Here is a 22,975-nt window from a genome sequence, read left to right as displayed (position 1 = left end):
AAAAAGCCACCGGAGAATTTTTTTGTTTCCTTAGATATTCAATCAGCTAGCCGTGCTGTCAACAGCAGAAGGCGGAGGGGCTTACTGTATGTGGCTCTGATAAATAGTAAACAAACCAATCCAAATAAATGCATACAATATGGGAACGAAAGGAGCTTCCCCTTCAGAGATCGCAGCTTTTAAGGAAAAATGATATATTTTTATGGGAGAGAATGAGAAAACTCAAGATAAGTTCTTATTTTCGAAGTTATAAGAGTACTGAAACACCGCGAATACTACTTTTGTTCTCTATCATAGGATACCTGACAAACCGTTTTATAACTACGCCCTCAGGAGTAAAACAACATCGGTGGGTTCTAAACACTGCTTTCTAACTTAAAAAATAAGACATTTTTCCTCGAGTTCCCCATGCCCTAGAGTTTTAAAACTACGCCGAGCCAGCAGCAGCAGCAGCAGCAACAACAACAACAACAACAACAACAACAACATGTACATAGAAGAAAATATAAAATAAGTACAGACAGACAAAGTAGAATTAATGAATGACGTCGATAAAAGAACAGAAGCGTTCTGTGCCGTGCAGTACGACATGTGCAATACCTGATGCAGAGGTAACATTTGCACCATAAGCCGTTTATATATTTATATCTTAATTTCTGTGTCTTTCTTTTATTTGAAAGTAGTAAAATGGTCGAAAAGTTTTATTTGCTAGAAGTAATAAACTCGCCGCGAAAGACATTTTCCAAAAAATAGATATACTTCGTATTGATGTTCTTTAACATTGCTGACGGCGAGAATAACTCGTGAGACCTTAATGTGCAGTGCTAACGTGCGTTATCTCCCTTATCAATATCTGGTATAGCATGACCTGCAAAGAAAGAATTTTATGAGATTGTGTTGGTTTTTTTTTTTTTTTAAATTATGGGCGTATATATATTTACACACTCATATCCTCCTCTGAACACAACATGCTTACACGAGATTCCTTTCAAGAACGCGAATGAACGTAACATTCAAGCTAGCAAAGGAATTGAAGTTCACTTTAATCTGCTTCTTAAAAAGATATGTAAACAATTAAGGTTTTTTTTTTCCTTCTAGTGAATTTCGCGCAGGAATACTTGTGTAGATATGCATTTACATTTAGACAATATATGGTTATATTTGTGTTAATGTTTGCTTTGTAGAATGAAGCTGACCGAGGTCGTAAAACTTCATATTAGAGGTAAATTCATTTTGCTTGTTTATGCTTGCTGTGCATTTTTGGGAACTTGTACCCGTGATCAGTTAGGCCGCCTACCGTGTCCAATGTCATATATTTACAGACTCACACACATAAATAAATGTAGATTTCTTCTTCCTGGTCTAGCATTACTTGAGTTCAGAAACGAGCGCCATTTTCACCACTCAAGGGCCTGGACGAGTGGTGATAAATGAACACTTATCGCAATATTTATGTAAGACGTGCAACGTGCACTTGTTGGATTTAGTCTGTGAACACAATTCTTGCTTAATCAATGGCTGGACCTAAGATTATTCCTTTAAAAGAAGACAATCCCCTAAAATTCCTTAAAGTTATTCCGGACTTTGATAAGGGAGATAACACAAATTAGCAAGGCGTATTAAGGTCACAGGAGTTATTCTCGCCGTCAACAATGTTATAGTAGATGTATACGATATCTTTACTGTTGGAAAATGTCCTTCACAACGAGCTTATTATTTCTCGAAAATGAACCTTTTTTCTTTCCTGCTGCATCCCATCTTTTTTTCTACCTCACTTTCTATCCACTTCAAAAAAACATTTTCAATACCGGGTAGTATTTCAACAGGTAAATATTTTAGCAAACAAGTGGTAAATTTATATTTTCAATAACTTATATAAAAAAAAGCAAAACACTAGCTGTTTAGCTGTTGTGTTCGACCATTCTGCTAATAACTTTTACCTGGTGTCATATTCCACGATCATGATGATCAAACGTTCCTAGTGATCCCTTTTCTGATAGACGTTATTCATTAATTATGTTGTATCTGTCCCTATTAATTATATCCCCCTAAGCTAAGTACAAGTGACAATTGCTGTCATCACCGTGGAGGAGCTTTATATACTGTTCTGATAGACAGCTATACTAAACAATGAAAAGGCCAGGGAACCAAATTTTTTGGTCGTATTGCAGACCTCTCAAATATTCCTAAACATTTAAAGAAACCAATACAGTTACCAATGTAGTGGCATGTATGTACAGCGCTAACAATAGGGAACTTGTCTCTGTGGGACTGAACTCTCCACTTGATCAACAAAGTTTAAAGCAGTACAGTTTCTTTAAGAAAATATGCTGTTCTGGTAGACTGTCTCTTTTTGTTGTGTTCCTCTTGTGTTTTCATGCAGGTCAATCGGGATGTCATAGACATGTGGGTTTTCTTGATCTGAAAGCAAACTTTTATACATTAATTAACTCAGCGTGGTAGTCCCTCACTTCAAAGTGACCATGAAAAATCAAACGAAACAGTTAAATGAGACTTTCAGCATTTACGCAAGAAGACAAGGCTACAAGAAAAATTAAACAATATTATACAAAACAATGCAAAAAAAAAAGCTGACTTCATGTCTGTCTATAGCATTTAGAACAGTGTAATTACTATTAACAATAACAGTTTCTTTAGGTTGAAGATTATGTAGCAACAGGACACATCGGCAATCATCTGAAATATACCACTCTACTTTTCACATGTCAATTCGCAAGAATTGTATTAAAAATACTTTCCCACACGTTGAATATACACCAGGCCTTTCAGTAGTTAATGCGAAGGGATAAAAGTGAACTAGTCGTTTGTCAGTAGTTTGTCTATTACCATCACCTACATCAAGAACATTCACAATCTTTTAATTTAATCTTTTTTTTCTTACAGTGTATAGTGTCAGATAGCTTCGTGCTTCCTCTTTACTTTTGGTACGCTATAGATTCTGTCCTAATACTCAACTGTTTCGTTATACGAATACAACGAAGACAAAATATTTCAAAGACGTTTTAAAAAGCTTTCTAATGATGTGCAGTAACCTTCATGGTCTGTAAAGGCGCTTGAAGCCTGTTGAGGTCCTAGTGCTTGGTAAACAGACGGGCTGTTGATATTTTCCCTTTGTAGATGGTCGTATATTTCTAGGCCTACAAAGCAAATAACAAGAAAATTTCGTCTTCCATTTCATAAAAATAATTAATATTTCTTTACACAAGTATGGCTACAGGGACGGGTCCGTTTTTTATGTTAATCTTTTTGTTGTCAGCCATAGCTTCATAAAGGTGGGCTCGTGGTTCTTATGTAGATTAGTAAACTTATCAGTGCGAATTAAATTACATTTTCCTTAGAAATAAAAATACTATCATATTTTAATCCAAATTTTACCAACAGACTAGTTTCAAGTAATCATACTTCTCTCGGGGTAAGTTTTTGAAGTCAGCGCCTGGTTCCTTCTGTAATAAATAGTAAATATAAATATTAACTTTTAAATGTATTTTATCATTTGGTACCACAGCATGTCTTAATGTGTATTTTTAATGACAACACGTTTAAATTAAAAATATCGACTGTTATGATTAATGATTTTTGTACATTATTTTACAGTACCTTTATACTCACGGTAAGCCTCTCTCATCTGGTTTTCCTGAAAATAATTGCAAGCATAATATCATTAGTAGTGATGGGTTCCAAATATTATAACGTTTCTAATCTAAAGATTTTTAGCATCGCAATTTAAAAAAAAACATTTTTATTTCACCATTTTTCACTAATAAACACACATTTGTCTTCAGTTTACCGTTGCTTTCAACAAACTTCACTCACTTCTTTTTCTTCTGATAAAGATGACTGCACTGACAACCAACGCGATGACAACAAGAGCACATATAACTCCACCAGCAACAGGTCCTGCAACTTCAGACTTCGACTGTCCTGTAAAAAGTAACACTTTGCAAGAAAGGAAAAAGGAAAGCAAAATTGCAGAAGATGTTTTGTTGAAACAGCTAAATTGATAAATGCATAATTCATAAGTCCGAGCATTTGAAATATCTTTTCTTTTACTAAATACTAAGCCTAAATACCTTCATAACAATATACTTTCTAATTTTTGCTAGAAACAAGAGATATGAATGTATATGGGTTATGAACTCTCCTGATCACACCGTTTAATCAAAGTGGATAGTGGAGAATAAGTTAAAAACGTTTCTGATAGATATGAGATTTACTTTTTATTATGTTTCACCGTTATTTCATATGACTTTTGTTTCGATCTAAGATACATAATGTAAAGTATGAGTTCGCGTGCAATGGATGTTGATGATGTAGTTTTGTAGTTTTGTAGCGCGCTAGTATCCACGTCACAAAGTAACAGATATGAATAAGGTCAGGTGTAGAGGGACATGTACTTTTGTATAATTGTAACAATAATCCTTCAGTCTCTACCTGTTGTTTCCATTGCATTTGTTGTTGGTAGTAATTTTTCTCTGATTTCAAACGCGAATGAAATGTCTCCAAGACCATTTCTGAAAGTAACGGTGTAAAGCCCGGGGGTGTAGATGGTTTGGTTTAGTAGAGTCACCGTGCAGGTAATCATAGAGCTGTACGATGTATCAGATGAACATGTAGACCTCACACTGTTCTCATATTCAGATTTACTGGAGATGAAATTATTTGCTGATCCGTTGTAAACTACTCCTAGCAGCTTGGGTGGAGGGTGGGCGTTCATTTTAAACGTCAGACTTGCTTCGCCATTCACAAACGTTGTGAAATAGGAGTCGGTTGTAGTTTTCTTAGGAGAACCTGTCAAAAAGACACAACTACGAAATAAATTCAATTAAATAAAAATCACAGTTCTTAATAATGGAACAATAAAAATATATCTTATGAGGAAGACAAAACTGATTTTTAAAATATTTTTCTTACCCAATACTTTAATAATGCTTTCAAATAGACTCCGTTACTGCGAGCACGAAAGCAAGAAAATAAGTCCTAGTAACTGCATTAAAAAGCAAGTTGCAGCACCTAAAGAAAATATTTATAATTTTTTTATGTTCTGTTCAACTTCGCATCTTAGCTGGTGATTGAAGAGGGAGAAGGGGAATAGAATCAGAGACGGACAAGGTTCTTCACACTGATAGTGTGAGGACGCAAGCATGTTTAGAATTAGAAGTGTTGTACGCTATTTTGGAACCTAGTCTTTTCTTTTCTGCCAAATACTGACATCTCATCAGTCTGATTTATGAATGCTTTGAAGGCTAGTCTTAGACAACAAGCAAACACGTGGTTTGACTGGACAGTTGTGTCATTCTGTTCTTCCTTAGAGTTGCTGTGACTATTGGAATCCTGGTCGGTACACTGAATCGGAGATGCAATCTTCTGAGAGCAGCTCGCAAATACTTAAAGATATTAACTTATTCCAAACATATGCTTTGTTTTGCTGTTCACCATTACTTTACTGTTGTATGCTTACTTTTATATGGTATGAACTTCTAATCTGTGTGTTCACTGGTGTGCAGTGAGGGCCTCGACCAAACCGGTTTATAAAAGAATTCTAATTTCTTTCCGTCAAGTCATTTTACACTTGTGACATCAATCTGTTATTTAAATGAGACTCACAATAAACATCTAATTACCAGAAATACTCTCTGTGACTTGTTAAGTGCCCAAAGTTGATAGCATTGGCAATATAGTCACAGCTTTTCTCCACGTTGGATTATGTACATAGCTTAGGACTTAATACTATATAAATCTTTATTTGTACCCTTTATGTTTCTATAATTTTTTTAATTAATCGTTGATATATAAAACTATAATAACTAAAATAACTACAGTCTGACCTCGATAAGTCGAACTCAAAGGGACCCGAAAAAAAATTCGACTTACTGAGTTTTCGAGTTAGGGACAATGGCGTAGTAGGCGCAGGTATTTAGCCGGGAACTAACAATTAATTCGATATAGGGAGGTTTTCGACTTAGGGAAGGTCGACATATCGAGGTCTGACTGTAAATGACTGAATATGACTGAAAATTAAAGCTCCTAATATTGAAAATATCAAAGAATAATAAATTAGACAAGGTAATAATAATTAAGGTTGTAAGTACGCTTACAATTAACGATAATATAATTAAATTACGTTTTTCGAGAAAAATTACCTGCTGAATAATATTAAAAATAACAACAAGGATACTTACACAAAACAATCAGAAGTATATTTCTTTGGTCCGCAGAAATACTGTTTTCTGATTTACAAAAGTAGTTGTATGCTGCTTCACAGTTTACAACATTTATAGTAGATTGGAGTTCTGACACATTATTAGCCACAAATATGTTCTGATTTAGGTTGTCGTTGCCCTTTCTAAAGAGACTTATTGTTGGCAGTGGTCTTCCTTCCGCTTGACAAACAATGGACACCATTGTGTTTTCTGTGACATTTACAACGCTGTCTGTTTTGTCAACAATCTTGAAACTCATCACTCGCGATGCATCTGTCAACACAATTCATACAACATTTTATTTGTTTTAAATGACCATTATTGTGATAAGTGAATGTATTATGTGAATAGATAAGAAAGAAAAGAAATTTGCTATCAGTAAAAAAAGCCTCACTGAGATCTTTTAGTCAGTACATGGGAATTTAAATGCGGTAAGTTGAACCTTCGCCTATAAAATCTGAAACCCTGATAATAACAATTTCAGTATGGGTTGTGTAGAAAGAAACTAAAAGTCATCTATATGAAACTTTTGTAAAATACATAAAAGTGAATTTTAAATCTACTGCCTCACATTATATTACATTTAAACTACATTTATACAAATGTCTTTATTAAAATCATTATCATTTTGTTTCAGCAGTCCAAACTGGCAAGCTTATTAAATCTCTTTATTAATCACAAATAGTTGTGGTCAGAAAGAACGAGTACATTCAAATTTGGTTTAAGTAAACACCTGGTATAAAGTATACTTGCATGACATACCTTTAAGAATTTAAGTATTATCTACAATATAAAACGCTAAAATTGATCCTTGTGCCTCTTTAGTGCTTAGTGCTCTCTAGATATTTTAATAACTACTCTGTTGTCTAAATGTGCCTAATCAAATTATTTGTCCCATAAAAAAACTTGTATGAGAAAAATGTGATATTTTATTTATTAGGAATGACAAATACATTGTCAAAGAGATTTCTTGCTTAACAAGTGTAATGCCTTCATTATAAAAATATTAGATGTCAAATTATGTTTGCTGGGCAGAAGCAAAAAAAGTGTGAGTATTGAAAACACTACGAAGCATAAATAACAAAAAAATTATTTCTTAATAAAAAAACGAGAAAGGAAGAGCGAAAAATAAAAGCTTTAATAAAAATTGCATGAGCGGGTAAAGCAGATTGAAGAGAGAAATGGAAAATGAATAACTTCTACATCCCAAGCAAGGTTGAAGAGGGGAAAGACATGAATGATGTTTTCCAAAGGAAACTTACAGTTTACTGTTACTGTATACTGTGTACTTTGTACAGCACTTTTGTTCCACATCAAGATACAATTATTACTTGTCCCACTGTATGTCCTGTTTACTTTGTCGATCTTAAGCCTCGAAGAGCTGTCGCCTCTCCAGACAAGAGAACCAGATGGAAGTCCCAGGTCATCGGAGTAACACAGACAGTTTATGTCCTCACCCTCTGTTACATATTGAGAGCAGTTGTGTTGAGGAGGCTGAGATGGACGTCCTAGAATGAAAATATATTATCATGGTGTACATTAATGAGGGGCTTATTGTTCAATCTAAGAAAATATGGTCGTTTTAATTTAATGTGGGTTGTAGCAGAAATTATATCAAAGTATGACAGATTTAGGATTCAGTAAGCGAAACTGGATGAATAACACATAGGAAACAGTTGTAAAATACTAGAGGTTTGCTTCGACTACTATGCCTATGCTATGGAGTTAGTGTCTATTGAAGTGTTGTACACTTTCCTGATATGCAATATCTTTTCATTGTAAAAATGTAACAAAAGGTTGGTTTTTGCCTTTATATTAATAACTAATAATATAGATTGCACATTAAATGTCATGTTTGCATGTCAGTAGCTAGCTGTATGCAGATATTACAATAATCTATTCAAATACACAAAGGTCGTATATTAATACAGTGGTACTGTAAGTTTTGACAGAAAAGATGGAAAAAAATCTCTGAAAAACAGCTCTTAAAGATTCATACAATATACTAAACAAATAATAAACATAGTTAATATTTGAAGATATATTACCTAAACAAAATACTGAACTTACGTATTTCGTTACTTCCATTAAAGGAAGGAAACACCAGTACTTCACCAGGTATAATGGTGACACTGTAATTGTATTTTCCTTCTGGAGGAAGGGCGATCTTTATTTGACAGTCGCCAGAAACATAGTTAGTTCCTACAATAGGCCTCATGGACATCGTAAAGTTTCCCTCTAATAAAGAAGGTTGCTGCTGACACATAAACAAAAGATAAAGAGCTTTATGTAGTAATGAAATTCATGTCTATTCTTCTTTGAGAGTAGCAAGAAATATGGACTTACATTGCATATGATGACATGCGTGTGATTACTAAAGTAGTAAGAATATTGAGTAGTTATCTAGCTTAAAAAGTAGAGCAGAACGGTGCTTTCTCTTTGGGGCACTTTTACACTATTGGGTGAGAGAAAGAGGGTGGAACCTGGAGAAAATGTCCGATTCCCAGCCCTGTGGGCAAGGTTCACATACATGAGATCTGAACCCTGCGCCACTCACTGGAGTGGTGATAAGCGAGTGTTTCACTTCACTATCAGGCGCCTATGAATAGAGTTATAATAATTACAACGCTTATGTACACTAAACGTGTTAGGAATTATCAATAAACAATAATCAAATGGTGAAAGAGGAAAACAAACTGATACTTGAATAGCCTGGCTATTTGTATTCTCGAAAGTCCGAGAAAAAAAAAAGCATAAAAAAATGGTTTTAGTGCAAAATCGCCCACAGAATTTAAGGTTCAACTGCTGTTTGAGGGAATACATAGAGAAAGAGGATAACAGCGCCTGTACTTTATATTGTGGTGAAAGGGAAACAATTCAACACAATTGCAGGTTGTGAAGTAGAGGATACTATTTTGGATAAATTGGAAAAGCTACAAGGTAACTTTCAACAAGAACAGTCTTGACGGTACTTTGTGCAACAGTTCAAGTATTTGTTAAGCAATTAAAAAATATGACGATTTATAACAAAGGCTTACCTGGTATACTAAACACCCATATCTGTTTCTCCTTGACCGGGCCTTGGAAACGGTGCACCAGCCAGTTACCTCCCATGTGTCTCCACTAAACTGAATCTGACACTTGGTATCCTCAGCAGGGTCTGTGAATAATTACATGTACGACGATCAGAGAAAGAAAGAAACTGCGCACACACACACCAGCACACACACCAGCACACACACCATCAACAAACACACACACACCAGACCATAATCCACACACAAACACACATGCAGACACAGACCATTCTCCCCTCCCTACCAAGCACATCAAGAAAGAAAAAGAAAATGAAAGAAGTGGAGAGGGAAGGAGACATAGAAGAGGTAGGTTAAAGTTCATGAAAGAAGTTATAATAATAATAATAATAATAATAATAATAATAATAATAATAATAATAATAATAATAATAATAATAATAATAATAATAATAATAATAATAATAATAATAATAATAATAATGTACTTCTAAGTGAACATTGTGTAGATGTGATCAGTTATTTTATACGGTGACATACAGCAGGAATACATACATTCTTCCTGAAACAGCTTTAAATAAACGTAATCTGGTCTCTACCATTCGGTAGTTTCCATAAACTCTCAGTGAGTAACATATATTTGAATTAAAAGAGTTAAAGGGAAAATTGAAAGTAAAAAGCTGCTTCAGAGCATGTGATCTCAATCTGATTATCATCTCTCGTTACAGACCGGTCAGCGGATATTGTGATGAGGGTTCGCTCCACTTGTTCAAAGGTTATTTTGATTGCTGGCTAGTCAATGTAAGATGTCTGGTAAGGTTGTTAAAACTGTGTTCCTTCCAACAGCCAGGTACTGACCTTCAGACGGTCTTCCTTCATTAGCATGGTAAAATGCTTTGTGGTATACTCTGTTTATTTATACCGATGTTTAATTTTAGGAATTACTCAAGACTAAAGCAAAGACATTAATAACTGATGCGACACTAAATTCTACATTTATATATATATTATCCGTATTAAGGTTATTGAGACTAAGAAACTATTTTAATATCTGTGTTCTTATGTGTGTTTGTATTCATGCGCACGCCTGCTCTCAAATCTTTAAACTATACTTACATACTACATCCAGCTGACATGTCACCCTTGACGTCTGCTGGCAGGACAGGTTAGTTGTAGCTAAATAATCTAAATCGGGGAATGCGGTGACATAAACTGCGATGTTACTTGATGTCGGTGACGCTCTGCTGATCTGGAAGTTGTCAGGGTACCTGTCGTTGCTGCAGCCTGTCGTACCACAGGTAGATATACTCTCCGATCTCCAAAACCAGTAGACGTTTTGTGTTGCTGCTAGCCCTGTACAGACAAACGTGTTGTCTCGACCTTCTTTTACCTCCAGGTAAGTACTGGCATCACACAGTGACTGTGAGTCAACTGAAACAGCATAAAGAAAAAAGTGTCTTTGTAGGATTCGTACCTAATTCAATGAAATGATAATAACCATATCAGACGTTGAGTGACGCCCTATTGTCCCAATACCTTTAAAAGAAGTACAGTATAACTAGTTTTGTTTTTTTACAATTTTTTCTATATCTTTTGGCACAGAGCAGTAAAAATCTTCAATGCTCCTTTCCCCACTATGTTTTAACAATTAGCTAAAACACTATCAACGTAATGTGGTTAGTCAACGACTCCGCCCCCCCCCCCCACACACACACACACATTTGAAGGTCTACCAAAGAATTTTACTTGTGGAAGATCAATGATAATAAGTGGGTTGAAGACAATGGGGAGAAACTCTAGGTACAGCAACTTCACAGTTTGGTTATAGGTTACCTCCCATACCTGCGAATTCAGTTGCAGGGATGGAAACTGTCGTTCCAATCGGGTCACTCTTATCACCATTTACAGCTTTAGACCTCACTAATGCTCCATTAACAATCATATTCTAAATCGTGTTCTGAAACAATGAAACGCCATCGAAGACACTTTCTTGATACATTTAGCCGTGCTGTTAACAGTAGAAGGAGGAGGTGCAGGTGACTGAGTCACAGTTTTTAATTTTATTTAAAGGGTATTAAACTTTTCTTTAGCTTGCCTCTGAATGACATAGCTGATATGATCGCACTACTATCATCGACTATTGTTCGCTGATTTCTCTTCGGCCTTTAACACTATCCAGCCACATATCCTAGCTCGAAGACTCCTCGACGAGTTTTCCCTTGATCATCAGCTAGTGTCATGGATAATTCACTTTTTGGTCGACAGGCAGCAACGAGTTCTTGTCAATGGCACTTTTTCCGACTTAACCACCACATGCACCGGCTCACCTCAGGGATGTGTTCTATCCCCGCTTCTGTTTATCCTGTATACCAACAGTTGTCGCAGTAGTCATGAGGGTCACTATCTTGTCAAATTCTCTGATGACACTGCACTGCTGTCTCTACTTAGCGGGCCGGTGCACACTCACGGTGATGCTTTGGAAGAATTCATTGTCTGGTGTGATGACAACTTTCTAGAACTTAATGTGAGTAAGACGAAGGAGATTGTCTTTGATTTCCGTCGGAATTCTCCACCGTGTCCCGTCTGTGTCATCCATGACAAGGAGGTGGAAATTGTTTCTGCTTTTAAATACCTGGGCACCATCTTCGATAGGCGACTTTGCTGGGATGTCAACACTCAAACTGTCGTGAAGAAGGCTCAACAACGCCTCTTCCTCCTACGGAAGCTGAGGTCTTTCTCTGTTTCCCCCAATTTCTACAGCTTTTTTACAGATCACATATTGAGAGCGTGCTGTCCTTCTTGTTCATCTGTTTCTATAATAGTTTATCGGTGAAGGACAAGAGAAGCCTACATCGGGTGGTATCCACCTGCTCCAAAGTCGTTGGATCCACCCAGAGTTCTCTTCAGGATCTGTATAACAGGAGGACTCTTCTGAAAGTGTCTGCCATCCTTCGTGATGACAGGCATGCTCTGTCGGGTGAACTTGTCCAGCTCCCATCAGGTCGCCGATATAGTATGCCTGCATGCAGGACAAACCGACTGCGGCTGTCTTTTGTTGCTTCAGCCGTCAGACTTTTGAATGGATTATGACTGTGATGTGCATGCGATCATGTATGACTTTAATCGAGCTGGTATGATTGACTGCAACACGACTGCCTGTGGATTTAATATATATAATCGAGCTGCAACTGAATTGCCCTTTAGGGATCAATAAAGTATTATCTTATCTTATCTTAAAAAAGATATCTCTGTACACAGAGGTTGATAGGTATACCGTGCAGAGAAACTGGAATAATCCAAGGCGAAAAACTTAGCAAACCTGACAAGACCTACTGCAAGTTGCCCTAACAAACAATGATAACAGAGGGAAGGTATGCCAGATACAAAAGTCGTTTATTTTATGCACCCATGCGAGTGCACATCAAAACACCCAGGCACAAAAAGAAAATGAAAATATATCTTAGCTTCCCTTTCTGACTCCATCACACGTACATACGCACGCAACCACAAGCAGACAGACATACACACGGACATAGAAGCTTATAATCCACCAATCTATTTTTGAAACACAAACGTACACGTATATGATAAAAAAAATCCCTACCGTGTGTGGCTCTCATAAATAGTAAACAAGTCAATCCAATTAGCGTTGACATGATGTTAAAGTCGTCAAATAAATTAGTCTTGGCGATAACCAGATTTGTGTCTTCTTGAAAAGTTATATGTCAAGGCCGAAAGTATATTCCCTAATTTAAAAGACTATTTCAGTGACACAAACGTTACACATCATCAGACACGTTAAAGCTCTGACACACCAAACCAGGAAGAACTCGCAAAGCCACACCGACAGAAAACCTATCACAGACTGACTTGACTGGTGAACATGGCAAGAGTCAGCCACATGGTGTAACGATGTACTTACTCAAATATACAATGTATACGCCATCGCGCTGAGGTTAGGTTTTATGAATAGTTCTAATGTACCCATAAAGCTAAAAATAAGCTACGAATTGATATTTTGTGTGCTACATCACACGCAAGTCATCTCCTAGAGAAGGAAGAATCCACGCAGTATTGTGTACAATCAAGACCCACACCACTGTACATGTAGGTCGATGTGTTCAGGTGATTCCAGTGCCGACCCACTGCGCCACTCGAGGTCACCTTTCTGTCAACCACCCGCAGAAAATATTTTAAAATGAGAACGATAGGGGCTAGCCCTTCCGAGGCCTTTGCTATTTAGCACAACTAGGATGTTAAGAAAGTTATAAATGGGTACTCAGACCCACGCGGATAGTTTTTTTTTCTTTATGCTTTCTGTGCAACCGTTTTATAACTACGGCTTCAGAGGTAAAAGAAAAGTAGCGAGATCTTAGCACTACTCTATGACTTTGAAAAAAGAAGTTTTTATTATGTTCCCCATGCCCTGAGGCATTGTAATGCGCCCCTGGTTGGAGAATGGGTGTTTTACACTGAGCCAACATTTAAGGCTATGTCAGGGTAAGGCAGCTAACCATGTAAACAGCCATATACAGAGAAAGAAAAGCCTGCCAGGGACGAGAGCTGAACCCAGGACACCCAACCCGTACTGGTGATAGGTGCTAACCGTTGCGCCACTAGACCGCCCAACGGCCCCGAGACTTTTCTTGAGGTTTTCATGGCTACAGGCTGAAACGATCGTTAGGAACCAGGATGTGAGAGACATCTAAACAGCAGCAATAAGACAGTGAGACTTGAACAGTACACTCTGTACCACAAGAGATCTTCTAGGGTTAACTGTTTCATGCTACTTTCTCTGACTTTGCCGTCCGAACTTTGTATGTTTACACTTGTCCACAAGTCAGAAATAGAACCCCTCATTTACCTCGGGTGGGAATGCTAGTGGTAAAGATAACGTAAGCATGAGTAGCTCGTTTGAGTATACTTTGTTGTACCCACCAATTCAAGGGTGGCCTATGATTGACACAGCAGCTTCAGCTAATATCTTTCACTCCTGAAAGTACAAATAAGATCTGGATATACTTGTAATTTTAAGCCAATTTACAACATCACCTGATGTAAAAATATCGTACTTGTCGTCGTGGTTATTGAAGATAATAACAATTTTCAAGATAAAAGATCAGCAAGAAGCACTAAAATAGTTTTGGTGGACAGGGCTCTTCTGTCTCATCCCAATGGGGAAGAGACTTAAAGGACCTGTAGTGAGAGGAAATGAGAGAACAATAGAGACAAGGAAGTAGGGACAAAGTTCAGTATATTTACCAAAATTACATGTTTGCTACAATGCACACAATTATTTTTGTTACTTAACCACTTGACTTCTGCTACGCCCTTTAACTCTTTAAATAAAATGATATTTCTGTCTCCTGTTGAACCACTTCACAGTTTGGCTTGACTCCAGGACTCTTTGCAAGCATTCGCTACCTCAGTACGACCTCTGACCCGCAATTTGTCAACCATGATTACTGGAAGGGAAATGTGTTCCATTGTTAAAACTTTGAAGTGTCACAAAGTTTCATTGTTCTGGCAAGTGTACTGGCAAACAAGTCTGGACTTAGCTCAGTACAAGATCGAGTACTAATGTCCTCATGATGAGACAATCTTGTGGCCTCCAAACATTTCTTTGCCAGCTTGGGTCAAATGTCGGAGGACGTCTGCCTGCTATGCACTGTCAGTGCTTCACAATCTTCCTCTTTCTCTACCTTTCACTCTTTCTTTTTTCCTTCTCACCTTATGCTCTCTCTCTCTCACACGTACGAATAAACACAGATATACAAGTACACACAGACAATATATAGTTACGAGTGTTTGTGCAGATGTTTGTTTTTTCTGCTACAAGAATGAAGCTGACCGAGGAAGTAAGACTGTAGTTAAAGAACTTTATTATAATGCAAGATGATTAGAATCGCCTTAAAACCTAGAATTTAAGAATTTCATTTCGTTTGTTTATGCATACTGTTTATCTAAATATCATATGTTCACGAACCAAAGCAACAATAGAACTCAAAGTAGATTTCTTCTTCCTGGTTTACCCATTGTTCAAATCCTATTACTTCAGTTCACCAAGAGCGAGTCAAGGGTCTCGACGAGTTGTGATAAATGAGCACTTAACACAATATTTATGTGCCTGACAACGTGCTCTTCGGGCTCTTCGGGCTTTAGTTTCTGTACAAAGTTCTTGCTTAATCAGCGGTTCGACTCGAGACCATTCTTAACTGCACTCGTTAAATGTCCCTACATTCCACAGGAGAAGTGGATAGTCGAGGGGTTCTACAAACTGACAGCCCCCTGGCTTAGAGCCCGAAGAGCACAGCAAACTTTCCCAGGCTACCCAGCTGGCAGGAACGGGTATAGGGTATACAGGGCTTGGGAGGGTAGGGACCGAATGACAGGAGACAGCTCTCCCCTAAAAAAGTGAGGTCACGAACGCCTCACCTCCCAACGACCTGAAAAGGTTAGGGTATGACCTTTAGCTTTTTATACTCCACAGTGTGTATGAAAACACGTGTCACGTTCTACACTGTGTACCCGGAAGAAAGATGAGGTACGTAGATAGACGTCCATAGCAAGCTACGTGCACAAGCTTTATGTTCGTAGTTGATAGCAGCAAAAAGGAAGTTTTGGGACCTTTCGGTTCCTGATTAAATGATATTAATTTTAAATCTCAAGGGATTATACATTTTCACTTATCATCTATGAGTAGAGTAAATGTATTTGTATTTAATGTATTTTAATTCGCCGTTAACTAAATTTAAGTTTATGAAATATATGTTGTGATGTGCTTGGTGACTACGATCTTCATTCGTCTTGGTTTCCCCCCAAAAATAAATAAAACGTCGGGTAAAAATATATCCATAAACATGCAAAAAAGCAATAAACACATGTTGTGTGACATATACAGACCAAAGTAACTGACCAAAAATTTTAATCATAAAGAAAGGGATGTAAAGCACAAAGAACGTAAATTTTTTAACGTTAATAGTCTAAAGCAGGAATGCCCAACCAACGGCCCGAGGGCCATATCCGGCCCGCGAAACTTCTGCCCACAGTTCAGGAAATCGGCATGTTAGTAATAAAAGAAGACCTAAAAAAACCGAAAAAAAAGGAAGAAGAAGTATTTATCCCCACGTAGGGGCGTTTCCCAATCTTTTTTTCGATAGACGAACATTTCGATTCAGTGCTCCGACTTGGTGTCTCTACGATGCAGCCGGACATTCAGAAGTTGGTTTCGGGTAAACAACTTCAAATATCTAACTAGTTACTACATAATTAAGGGTAAGTAAAACTTGTTTCTAATAAAAATGGTATCTGCTCTATTTTTTTTTTTTTTTTGTTGTATTTTTGCGGTGAAGCGGCCCAGTGACACGCATGTCGGAAATGTGTATGGCCCGCAGGCCGAAAAAGGTTGGGCATCACTGGTTTAAAGTAACTCTGAAAAACAATAAACCATGCTCTTAGACAAAATGGATTGTTTTCCTATTTTAGACATTGTATCTGTCTTTCAAATGTTCCCAAACTACCCAGGAAACAAACATGTAAACACAATGCCGAGAAAAGGAAACTCGTCTCTTCGTACTGTGGTACTGTGTGATTCTATATCAACGAAATCACAAAACAGTAAAAAAATCCCTTTAGAAAAGTGTGTTGTTTTGGTAGATTGTCTCTTTGTGATGAGTTTCTCTCGTATTTTCTTGCAAATCAATCGGAACTTCATATACGTGTGAATTTCCTTCATCTGAAAAGCAAACTTCAGTATGTTAATCAACTCAGTGAATTAATCCCTTAGTTTATTGTGTTGATATGAAATCAAACAAACTCTTCAAATGGCATTTTGTGGCATTTGTGCGGCAGCATAAGAATTACATTAAATGAAAAAAAGGAAAGTAAAACAAAGCAAAAAAATACTACTCAATTTCGGCCTACTGTAATTGCATGTTACAATATGTACACTATAACTACTATCAAAACTACGATTCCTGTATCAGGTATTTCAGGTGATGGGTCATAAAGCAGTATACATCGGTAATCATCAGGCTTAACCCATACTCAATACACAGTTTTAAAAAAGTATTAATAAATCCTGCTGTATATGCACATACAATATACGTAATATTAATAAACCAGAAAAACTTGCTAATGATGCATAGTAACCTTCATGATTTGTAATGTTGCTTGATGTCTGCTGATGTCCTAGTGATTGGTAAACAGAAGGACTGTTAACATCTTCCCTTTGTAGCTGGCTATATAATGTTTCTAAACCTTTCGAGGAAAGAAAATGAAAATCATGTATTTTATTATATCCTCCATTCCTTATCAACTAAGAAATGTTTCTCTGCATCAATTCGTATAAGTACATCTGAATCAGTACATCTGAATTTGTTTTATTTGGTTCTTTAATGAGAAAGTAGTCTTGAAAACGTCCATGTGTATTTTAATTCATTCATCAATGGAAGCAAAAGTAAACTTTTGTTCAAACACTATAACATTTTAAATGAAAATTTTACAAATTCATTTGTATGATGTAAACCTACTATTCTGAGGGTCCGTTGTTGAAGTCATCACAGGGTTCGTCGTCCTAAAAAGGAGAAATATGGAGCATTACAATTTACAATTTGGTAACTCCACATATTTTTTATTTCTTATGACAAGAGAATTTAATTAAAATCAGAAACTGTTTTCTTTAAGGGTTTCATCTAAATATCTCTACATGGTTTTACTGTATATTACTGTATTTCGTTCTACAGAGATCCATACAAACCGTGAGCCTCTGTCATTTCTCATTCCTGAAAAAAAAATTAAATATACAACTATTAGTAATTGAGTAATATAAATATTAAAACGTTTCTAAAGATGCTTTGTAATTTTATATCATTTCCTTAGATTTTACCACTTATTATTCATAAACTAAATAATATATCTGCCTCTTGTGTTTACTGATGTCTTAAAGACAAAACACTTACTTTTTCTTCTAATAACAAAGATGGCAATACTGGCAGTCAGCACGATGGCAACGACAGCACCGATAACTCCACCAGCGACCTGCCCGGCTACTTCTGGCTTTGATTGTCCTGTCAAAAATTAAACTTATTTGAGAGCAGAGTTGAAGAAAAATGTATTCCCAATAGATAAATGTAGAGTACGGTTCACGCTTAAACGTTTACATTAATTTCTTTCATAGATATACAGAGTTATACATATATATATATCACTAAATAAATAACAGTTATGTGCACCTGTAAGTATGAATAACTAACCTGTTGTGTGTAACTGTTCCTTGATCTCAAATGTCAGTGAAATATTTCCAAGACTATTGCTGAAAACAGCATGGTAAACTCCGGTACTGAATATCGTTTCATTGAGGAGAGTCACTGTGCATGTAACCATATACCTGTACACGCCGTCAGAGGTACACTCAAACTTCAAAGTATTCTTATATTCCACCTTTCTTAAGGTGTTATCATTCAGTGACGATCCTATGTAAAATACAGACAGGTCATCAGGCGGTGGGTAAGCAATGATTTTAAACTCCAGTCTCGCCTCCCCACCGTTGAACGTCGCTGAATAAATGTCTTGAGTTGTTTGCCTTGGAGCACCTGTAAGTTACATAAATACTTTTTTTAATATTAGTTTTCTATAGACTTCAGCGCTTAATGAGAAAAGTTAAATATTTGCTAAATGATTTCTATTTAATAGTTAAATCATCCTCATACGCGTGCTTTCATTGAACAGTGAGAAGAAAATATTTATGTGCTGTCAGAAAATAGTTTAGCCTTAAATGTGTCGTTGTCAACTGCTTGCTCAGTTTTCTAAACAGGCGCCAAATTTGTGTTATGTCACTGCTTTCTGATTATAGGTTACGATTTTCAGATGTAAACAATATGGCGACGACTTAACTGCTTCTAGAGACAACGTATTAGAAGACCAATTAAAAAAGCAGTAATCCTGTCATAATTATCATATTTCATAACAATAAAAAAATAAAAACGAAATAGTTAAAAACGATTTGAAGTAAAATTAAGGAACAAACATTTACAAGTCGATGTAAAAGCAACGATTTTAACTACATATGAACTCAAGAGTGCCCATTATATGTTTCGTTGTACTCCTGAAAGTATGGATAAAGAACAATAAGGATACTCACAAGAAACTGTAAGTAGAATGCGCCTTTGATCTTCAGAGACTTCATTTTCTGATTTACAAGAGTAAGTTGCTGTTGTTCCACACTTCACTGACATAGTATATTGAAGTTCCAGGCCATTAATAACTGCAGTCAGTTCAACATCTTGGTTGTCGCTGCTCCTGGTAAACAAACGTAATGTCGGCAACGGTCTTCCTTCAGCTTGACAAACAGTTGAGACGTTTGCGTTGTCACTGACATTTACAATGTCGTCTGCTTTGTTATCAATCTTAAAACTGAGCACTCGGGATGCATCTGTAAACAGCACACGAAACATTTACTCGTGACGATGAAATAATGGACAAGCATTTTAATATACTACAATTTGTATAAGATCTTTGAGTTCATACGAATGTCAGTTGGATGCTTAATTAATGTCTATTTAAGTCCACTTTAGCTTTCTAATTTCACGTACAAAATGTTTATAAGTATTTGTTTTTTTTCTGAAATATACTGCAATTGTTGGCTGAATAAGCCCTTTGTCATAGTGGTTTTTATTAAGAACAAGCAAACACCTTAAAAATAATATGAAAGTACATAACCAAACTTAATATATTAATGAGATTAATAAAGGTACAAAAACACGAAAACGCATAAAAAGGGCGAAATGGATGGTGGAATTAATGAGTCTGGCGTCCGCAGATGATATAAAATAAAATTACTTTATAAATAACTTTGCTCATTGAAAGACTGAGTACTTTTAAACTTCGCGGAAGTTTCACCAGCTATATATTATATTTGCAAAGCAAACTTTTAAGATTAAACATGGAACATGCTTTCTCTGAAGTGCCTATTAAATACTTTCATAACTACACTCTTGTCGAAATATCACTAATTACATTATTTCTAATAAGACAAACTCTTCGTTTAAAAGATAAAGAAAACTTTGTCAAAACGATTTTTCTCTTATAAGTGTGGTCAATTTATTTCCAAAATGTTTAAAGATATTAAAATATGTTTGTAAAGCAGAAGAAAACAGCTTTGTGAATATTGAAAAAAATAAAAAATGAAAAAGAGAAACGTTCATGACAACAAGACGCACTTTTCAATGAGACAGGAGAAACAAAGAGCAGAAGGTGTAATATTTCTATAACATCGCATAAAATATGAAGCAGATCCGAGACAGAGCTGAGAAATAAATAACACTGGCATCCCAAGCAAGGCTAAAGAGAGAAAATGTTTAATGTTTTACAATAGAACCTTACAGTTTACTGTTACTGTGTACAGTGTACTTTGTACAACAGTTTTGTTCCACATCAAGATACAAGTATTATTTGTCCCACTGTATGTCCTGTTTACTTTGTCGATCGCAAACCTCAAAGAGTCGGTGCCTCTCCAGGCAACAGAACCAGATGGAAGTCCCAGGTTATCGGTGGAACAAAGACAGTCTATGTCCTCACCCTCTGTTACATATAGCGGGCAGTTGTGTTGAGGAGGCTCAGATGGACGACCTAAAGTTAAAATATATTATCATGGTGTACATTGTTGGGGCCGGGGGGGGATTATTGTCAGATCCAAAAGATGCGGATATTTTAACATGTGTTTCACATGCTTACCAGGCGTGTGTTATTGTCTATTATTGTCTATGTAAAAAAAATTGTAAAAATGTGATATAAGGTTTGCCTTGCTTTTATATTAATAAATAATAATATAGATAGAATCCTAAATTAATTTGTCGGTACCGTGTTGAATGCAAATAATCTGTTCAAAAGTCTTAGATTGAGACAATGGTACTATAAGTTATCACAGCAAAAAACGTCTAAAAGCTTAGAAAGATTTATACAATCCATGTATCAAATAATAAAAACAGTTATAATTGAAAGAAACAATATCTAAATAAAGTACTAAACTCACGTATTTCGTTATTTCCAAGAAAGGAAGGTAGCACCGTTACCTCACCAGGTATAATGATGACACTGTAATTGTATTTCCCTTCTGCAGGAAGAGCAATCTTAATTTGACAGTCACCATTAGAATAATTAGTTCCTAAAATAGGGTTCACAGACATCGTGAAATTTCCCACCAAGGAAGTAGACTGCTGTTGACACACAAACGGCTTAAACAGTATACTTATACAGTAATACACACGTAAAAATTCGTGTCTCTTCTTTCACTAAAGAAGAGTTACACAAAATATAGACTCACATTATAAATGATAACATACATATAATCTGCTTGGATGATTAAATTTTCATCAATAGGGTATTACATTTAAGAAAAAATACAACTCTTAGATGCACTAAAATTGTGTTAGGAATGATCAATAAGCAATAGCACAATGGTGCAAGTGCGAAACAATTTAATACTTGAATACCTTGACTAACTGTATTCTCAAAAGTAGCATCACGAAAAAGTGTCAAATTAAATAGTCTGGTGTAAATATTCACATAGAATTGATGAGCATCTACTTTTCGAGCGAATAAATCAGTATAGAGGGTAACAGCGCCATAACCTTTTGGTACTGCAGCAATTCCACAGCAATTGTCGGCTGTGGGAAAATAAGATAATTTTGTATAAATTTAGTAAAGGCATAAAGTAATTTTTGTCAAGAATAGTCTTGATTAATTTTGGGGGAAAATTAAAGCATATAATAAACAATTAAAAACGATTTGTAATAAAGGCTTACATGTGATGTCTGGTATACATAACACAAATATCTGTCTCTCCTTGACCGGGCCTTGGAAACATTGCACCAACCAGTTACCTCCCATGTGTCTCCACTAAACTCAATTTGACACTTGGGATCTTCAGCAGGGTCTGTAAATAATTACATGTACGGGGTTCGGAGAAAGTATGAAACTGCTCACACGTTTGCACTCCCACGCACCTATACGCACACACACACACACGCACAAACAGACCCACCTAACGATTATCTTACCCAACACACACACGCACATCGAGAAAGAAGAAGAGAATGTGAGAATAGTGGAAAGGGGGGCAAACATAAACTAGAGATAGGCTAAAGAAACAGTTGTGTGTTTATAATAATAATGATATAGCACTTCCCCATGAACACTGCTCAGATTCGATCAGATATTTTATGCGATGACTTACAACAGTAATCCATACATTCCTTGTGAGACAGCTTTAAATAGAAATAAATTGGTGTCTACCGTGCTGTAGTTTGTATCAGTGTGTTATGTTGGAATGAAAAGAGCACTTAAATGGCAAATCTAAAGTAAAAAGTTGTGACATGTGTTGATGATTACATGTGATCTCAAACAAACAAGCTATACTTACATACTACATCCAGCTGACAAGTCACCCTTGACGTCTGCTGGCAGGACAGGTTAGTTGTAGCTAAATTATCTAAACTGGGGAAGGCGGTGACATTGACTGTGATGTTACTTGATGTCGGTGAAGCTCTGCTGATATGGAAGAGTTGAAGGTACCTGTCGCTGACGCAGATTGTCGAATCACAAGTAGATAATAGCTGTGATCTCCACAGCCAGAAGACGTTTGGTTGTGCTGTCAGCCCTGTACAGACCAACGTGTTGTCTCGACCCTCTTTTACCTCCAGGTAAGTACTGGCATCACAC

The 22,975-nt window shown here is 36.4% G+C and overlaps 2 protein-coding genes and 1 long non-coding RNA gene across 3 annotated transcripts; all 3 read right to left on the bottom strand.

The window, feature by feature from the left end:
• Window positions 1-901: 901 nt before the first annotated feature.
• LOC112568098 lies at window positions 902-4,803 on the bottom strand. Its single transcript, XM_025245199.1, has 6 exons — window positions 4,453-4,803; window positions 3,835-3,942; window positions 3,631-3,655; window positions 3,424-3,464; window positions 3,054-3,158; window positions 902-2,421 (listed from the first exon to the last, which is right to left on the bottom strand). The coding sequence occupies exons 1-6, from the start codon at window positions 4,733-4,735 to the stop codon at window positions 2,318-2,320; spliced, it is 666 nt and encodes a 221-aa protein (XP_025100984.1). The 5' UTR covers window positions 4,736-4,803; the 3' UTR covers window positions 902-2,317.
• A 4,285-nt stretch (window positions 4,804-9,088) lies between these two features.
• LOC112568102 lies at window positions 9,089-13,443 on the bottom strand. The gene is made up of 3 exons (XR_003099996.1): window positions 12,861-13,443; window positions 10,373-10,687; window positions 9,089-9,381 (listed from the first exon to the last, which is right to left on the bottom strand). It is a non-coding gene; the product is annotated as an uncharacterized LOC112568102 (long non-coding RNA).
• Window positions 13,444-16,832: 3,389 nt separating this feature from the next.
• On the bottom strand, window positions 16,833-22,975 carry LOC112568097. The gene is made up of 11 exons (XM_025245198.1): window positions 22,677-22,975; window positions 22,060-22,190; window positions 21,288-21,471; window positions 20,639-20,884; window positions 19,398-19,688; window positions 18,511-18,849; window positions 18,217-18,324; window positions 18,015-18,039; window positions 17,788-17,831; window positions 17,408-17,515; window positions 16,833-16,991 (listed from the first exon to the last, which is right to left on the bottom strand). Exons 3-11 carry the CDS (start codon window positions 21,439-21,441, stop codon window positions 16,888-16,890), a joined length of 1,419 nt encoding a protein of 472 aa, XP_025100983.1. The 5' UTR covers window positions 21,442-21,471; window positions 22,060-22,190; window positions 22,677-22,975; the 3' UTR covers window positions 16,833-16,887.

This window comes from Pomacea canaliculata, linkage group LG7 (assembly GCF_003073045.1).
Source record: "Pomacea canaliculata isolate SZHN2017 linkage group LG7, ASM307304v1, whole genome shotgun sequence".
Classification (NCBI taxonomy): domain Eukaryota; kingdom Metazoa; phylum Mollusca; class Gastropoda; order Architaenioglossa; family Ampullariidae; genus Pomacea; species Pomacea canaliculata.
Note: the sequence above shows the minus strand (reverse complement) of the source record. Positions and strands in the feature narration are given on the sequence as shown.

Bases quoted from the DNA above. Each gene is read 5' to 3' on its own strand.
- LOC112568098 (XM_025245199.1), bottom strand. From the start codon at position 4,735: ATGAACGCCCACCCTCCACCCAAGCTGCTAGGAGTAGTTTACAACGGA. The intron at 3,943-4,452 runs GTAGAGACTGAA...TACTTTTTACAG, and splicing joins AAATGCAATGGAAACAACAG to GACAGTCGAAGTCTGAAGTT. The intron at 3,465-3,630 runs GTGAGTATAAAG...TATTTATTACAG, and splicing joins CCAGATGAGAGAGGCTTACC to AAGGAACCAGGCGCTGACTT.
- LOC112568097 (XM_025245198.1), bottom strand. From the start codon at position 21,441: ATGTCTGTGAACCCTATTTTAGGAACTAATTATTCTAATGGTGACTGT. The intron at 18,040-18,216 runs GTAAGTGTTTTG...TTTTTTTTTCAG, and splicing joins CTTTGTTATTAGAAGAAAAA to GAATGAGAAATGACAGAGGC. The intron at 16,992-17,407 runs GTTACTATGCAT...TTTGCTTTTCAG, and splicing joins CAACATTACAAATCATGAAG to ATGAAGGAAATTCACACGTA.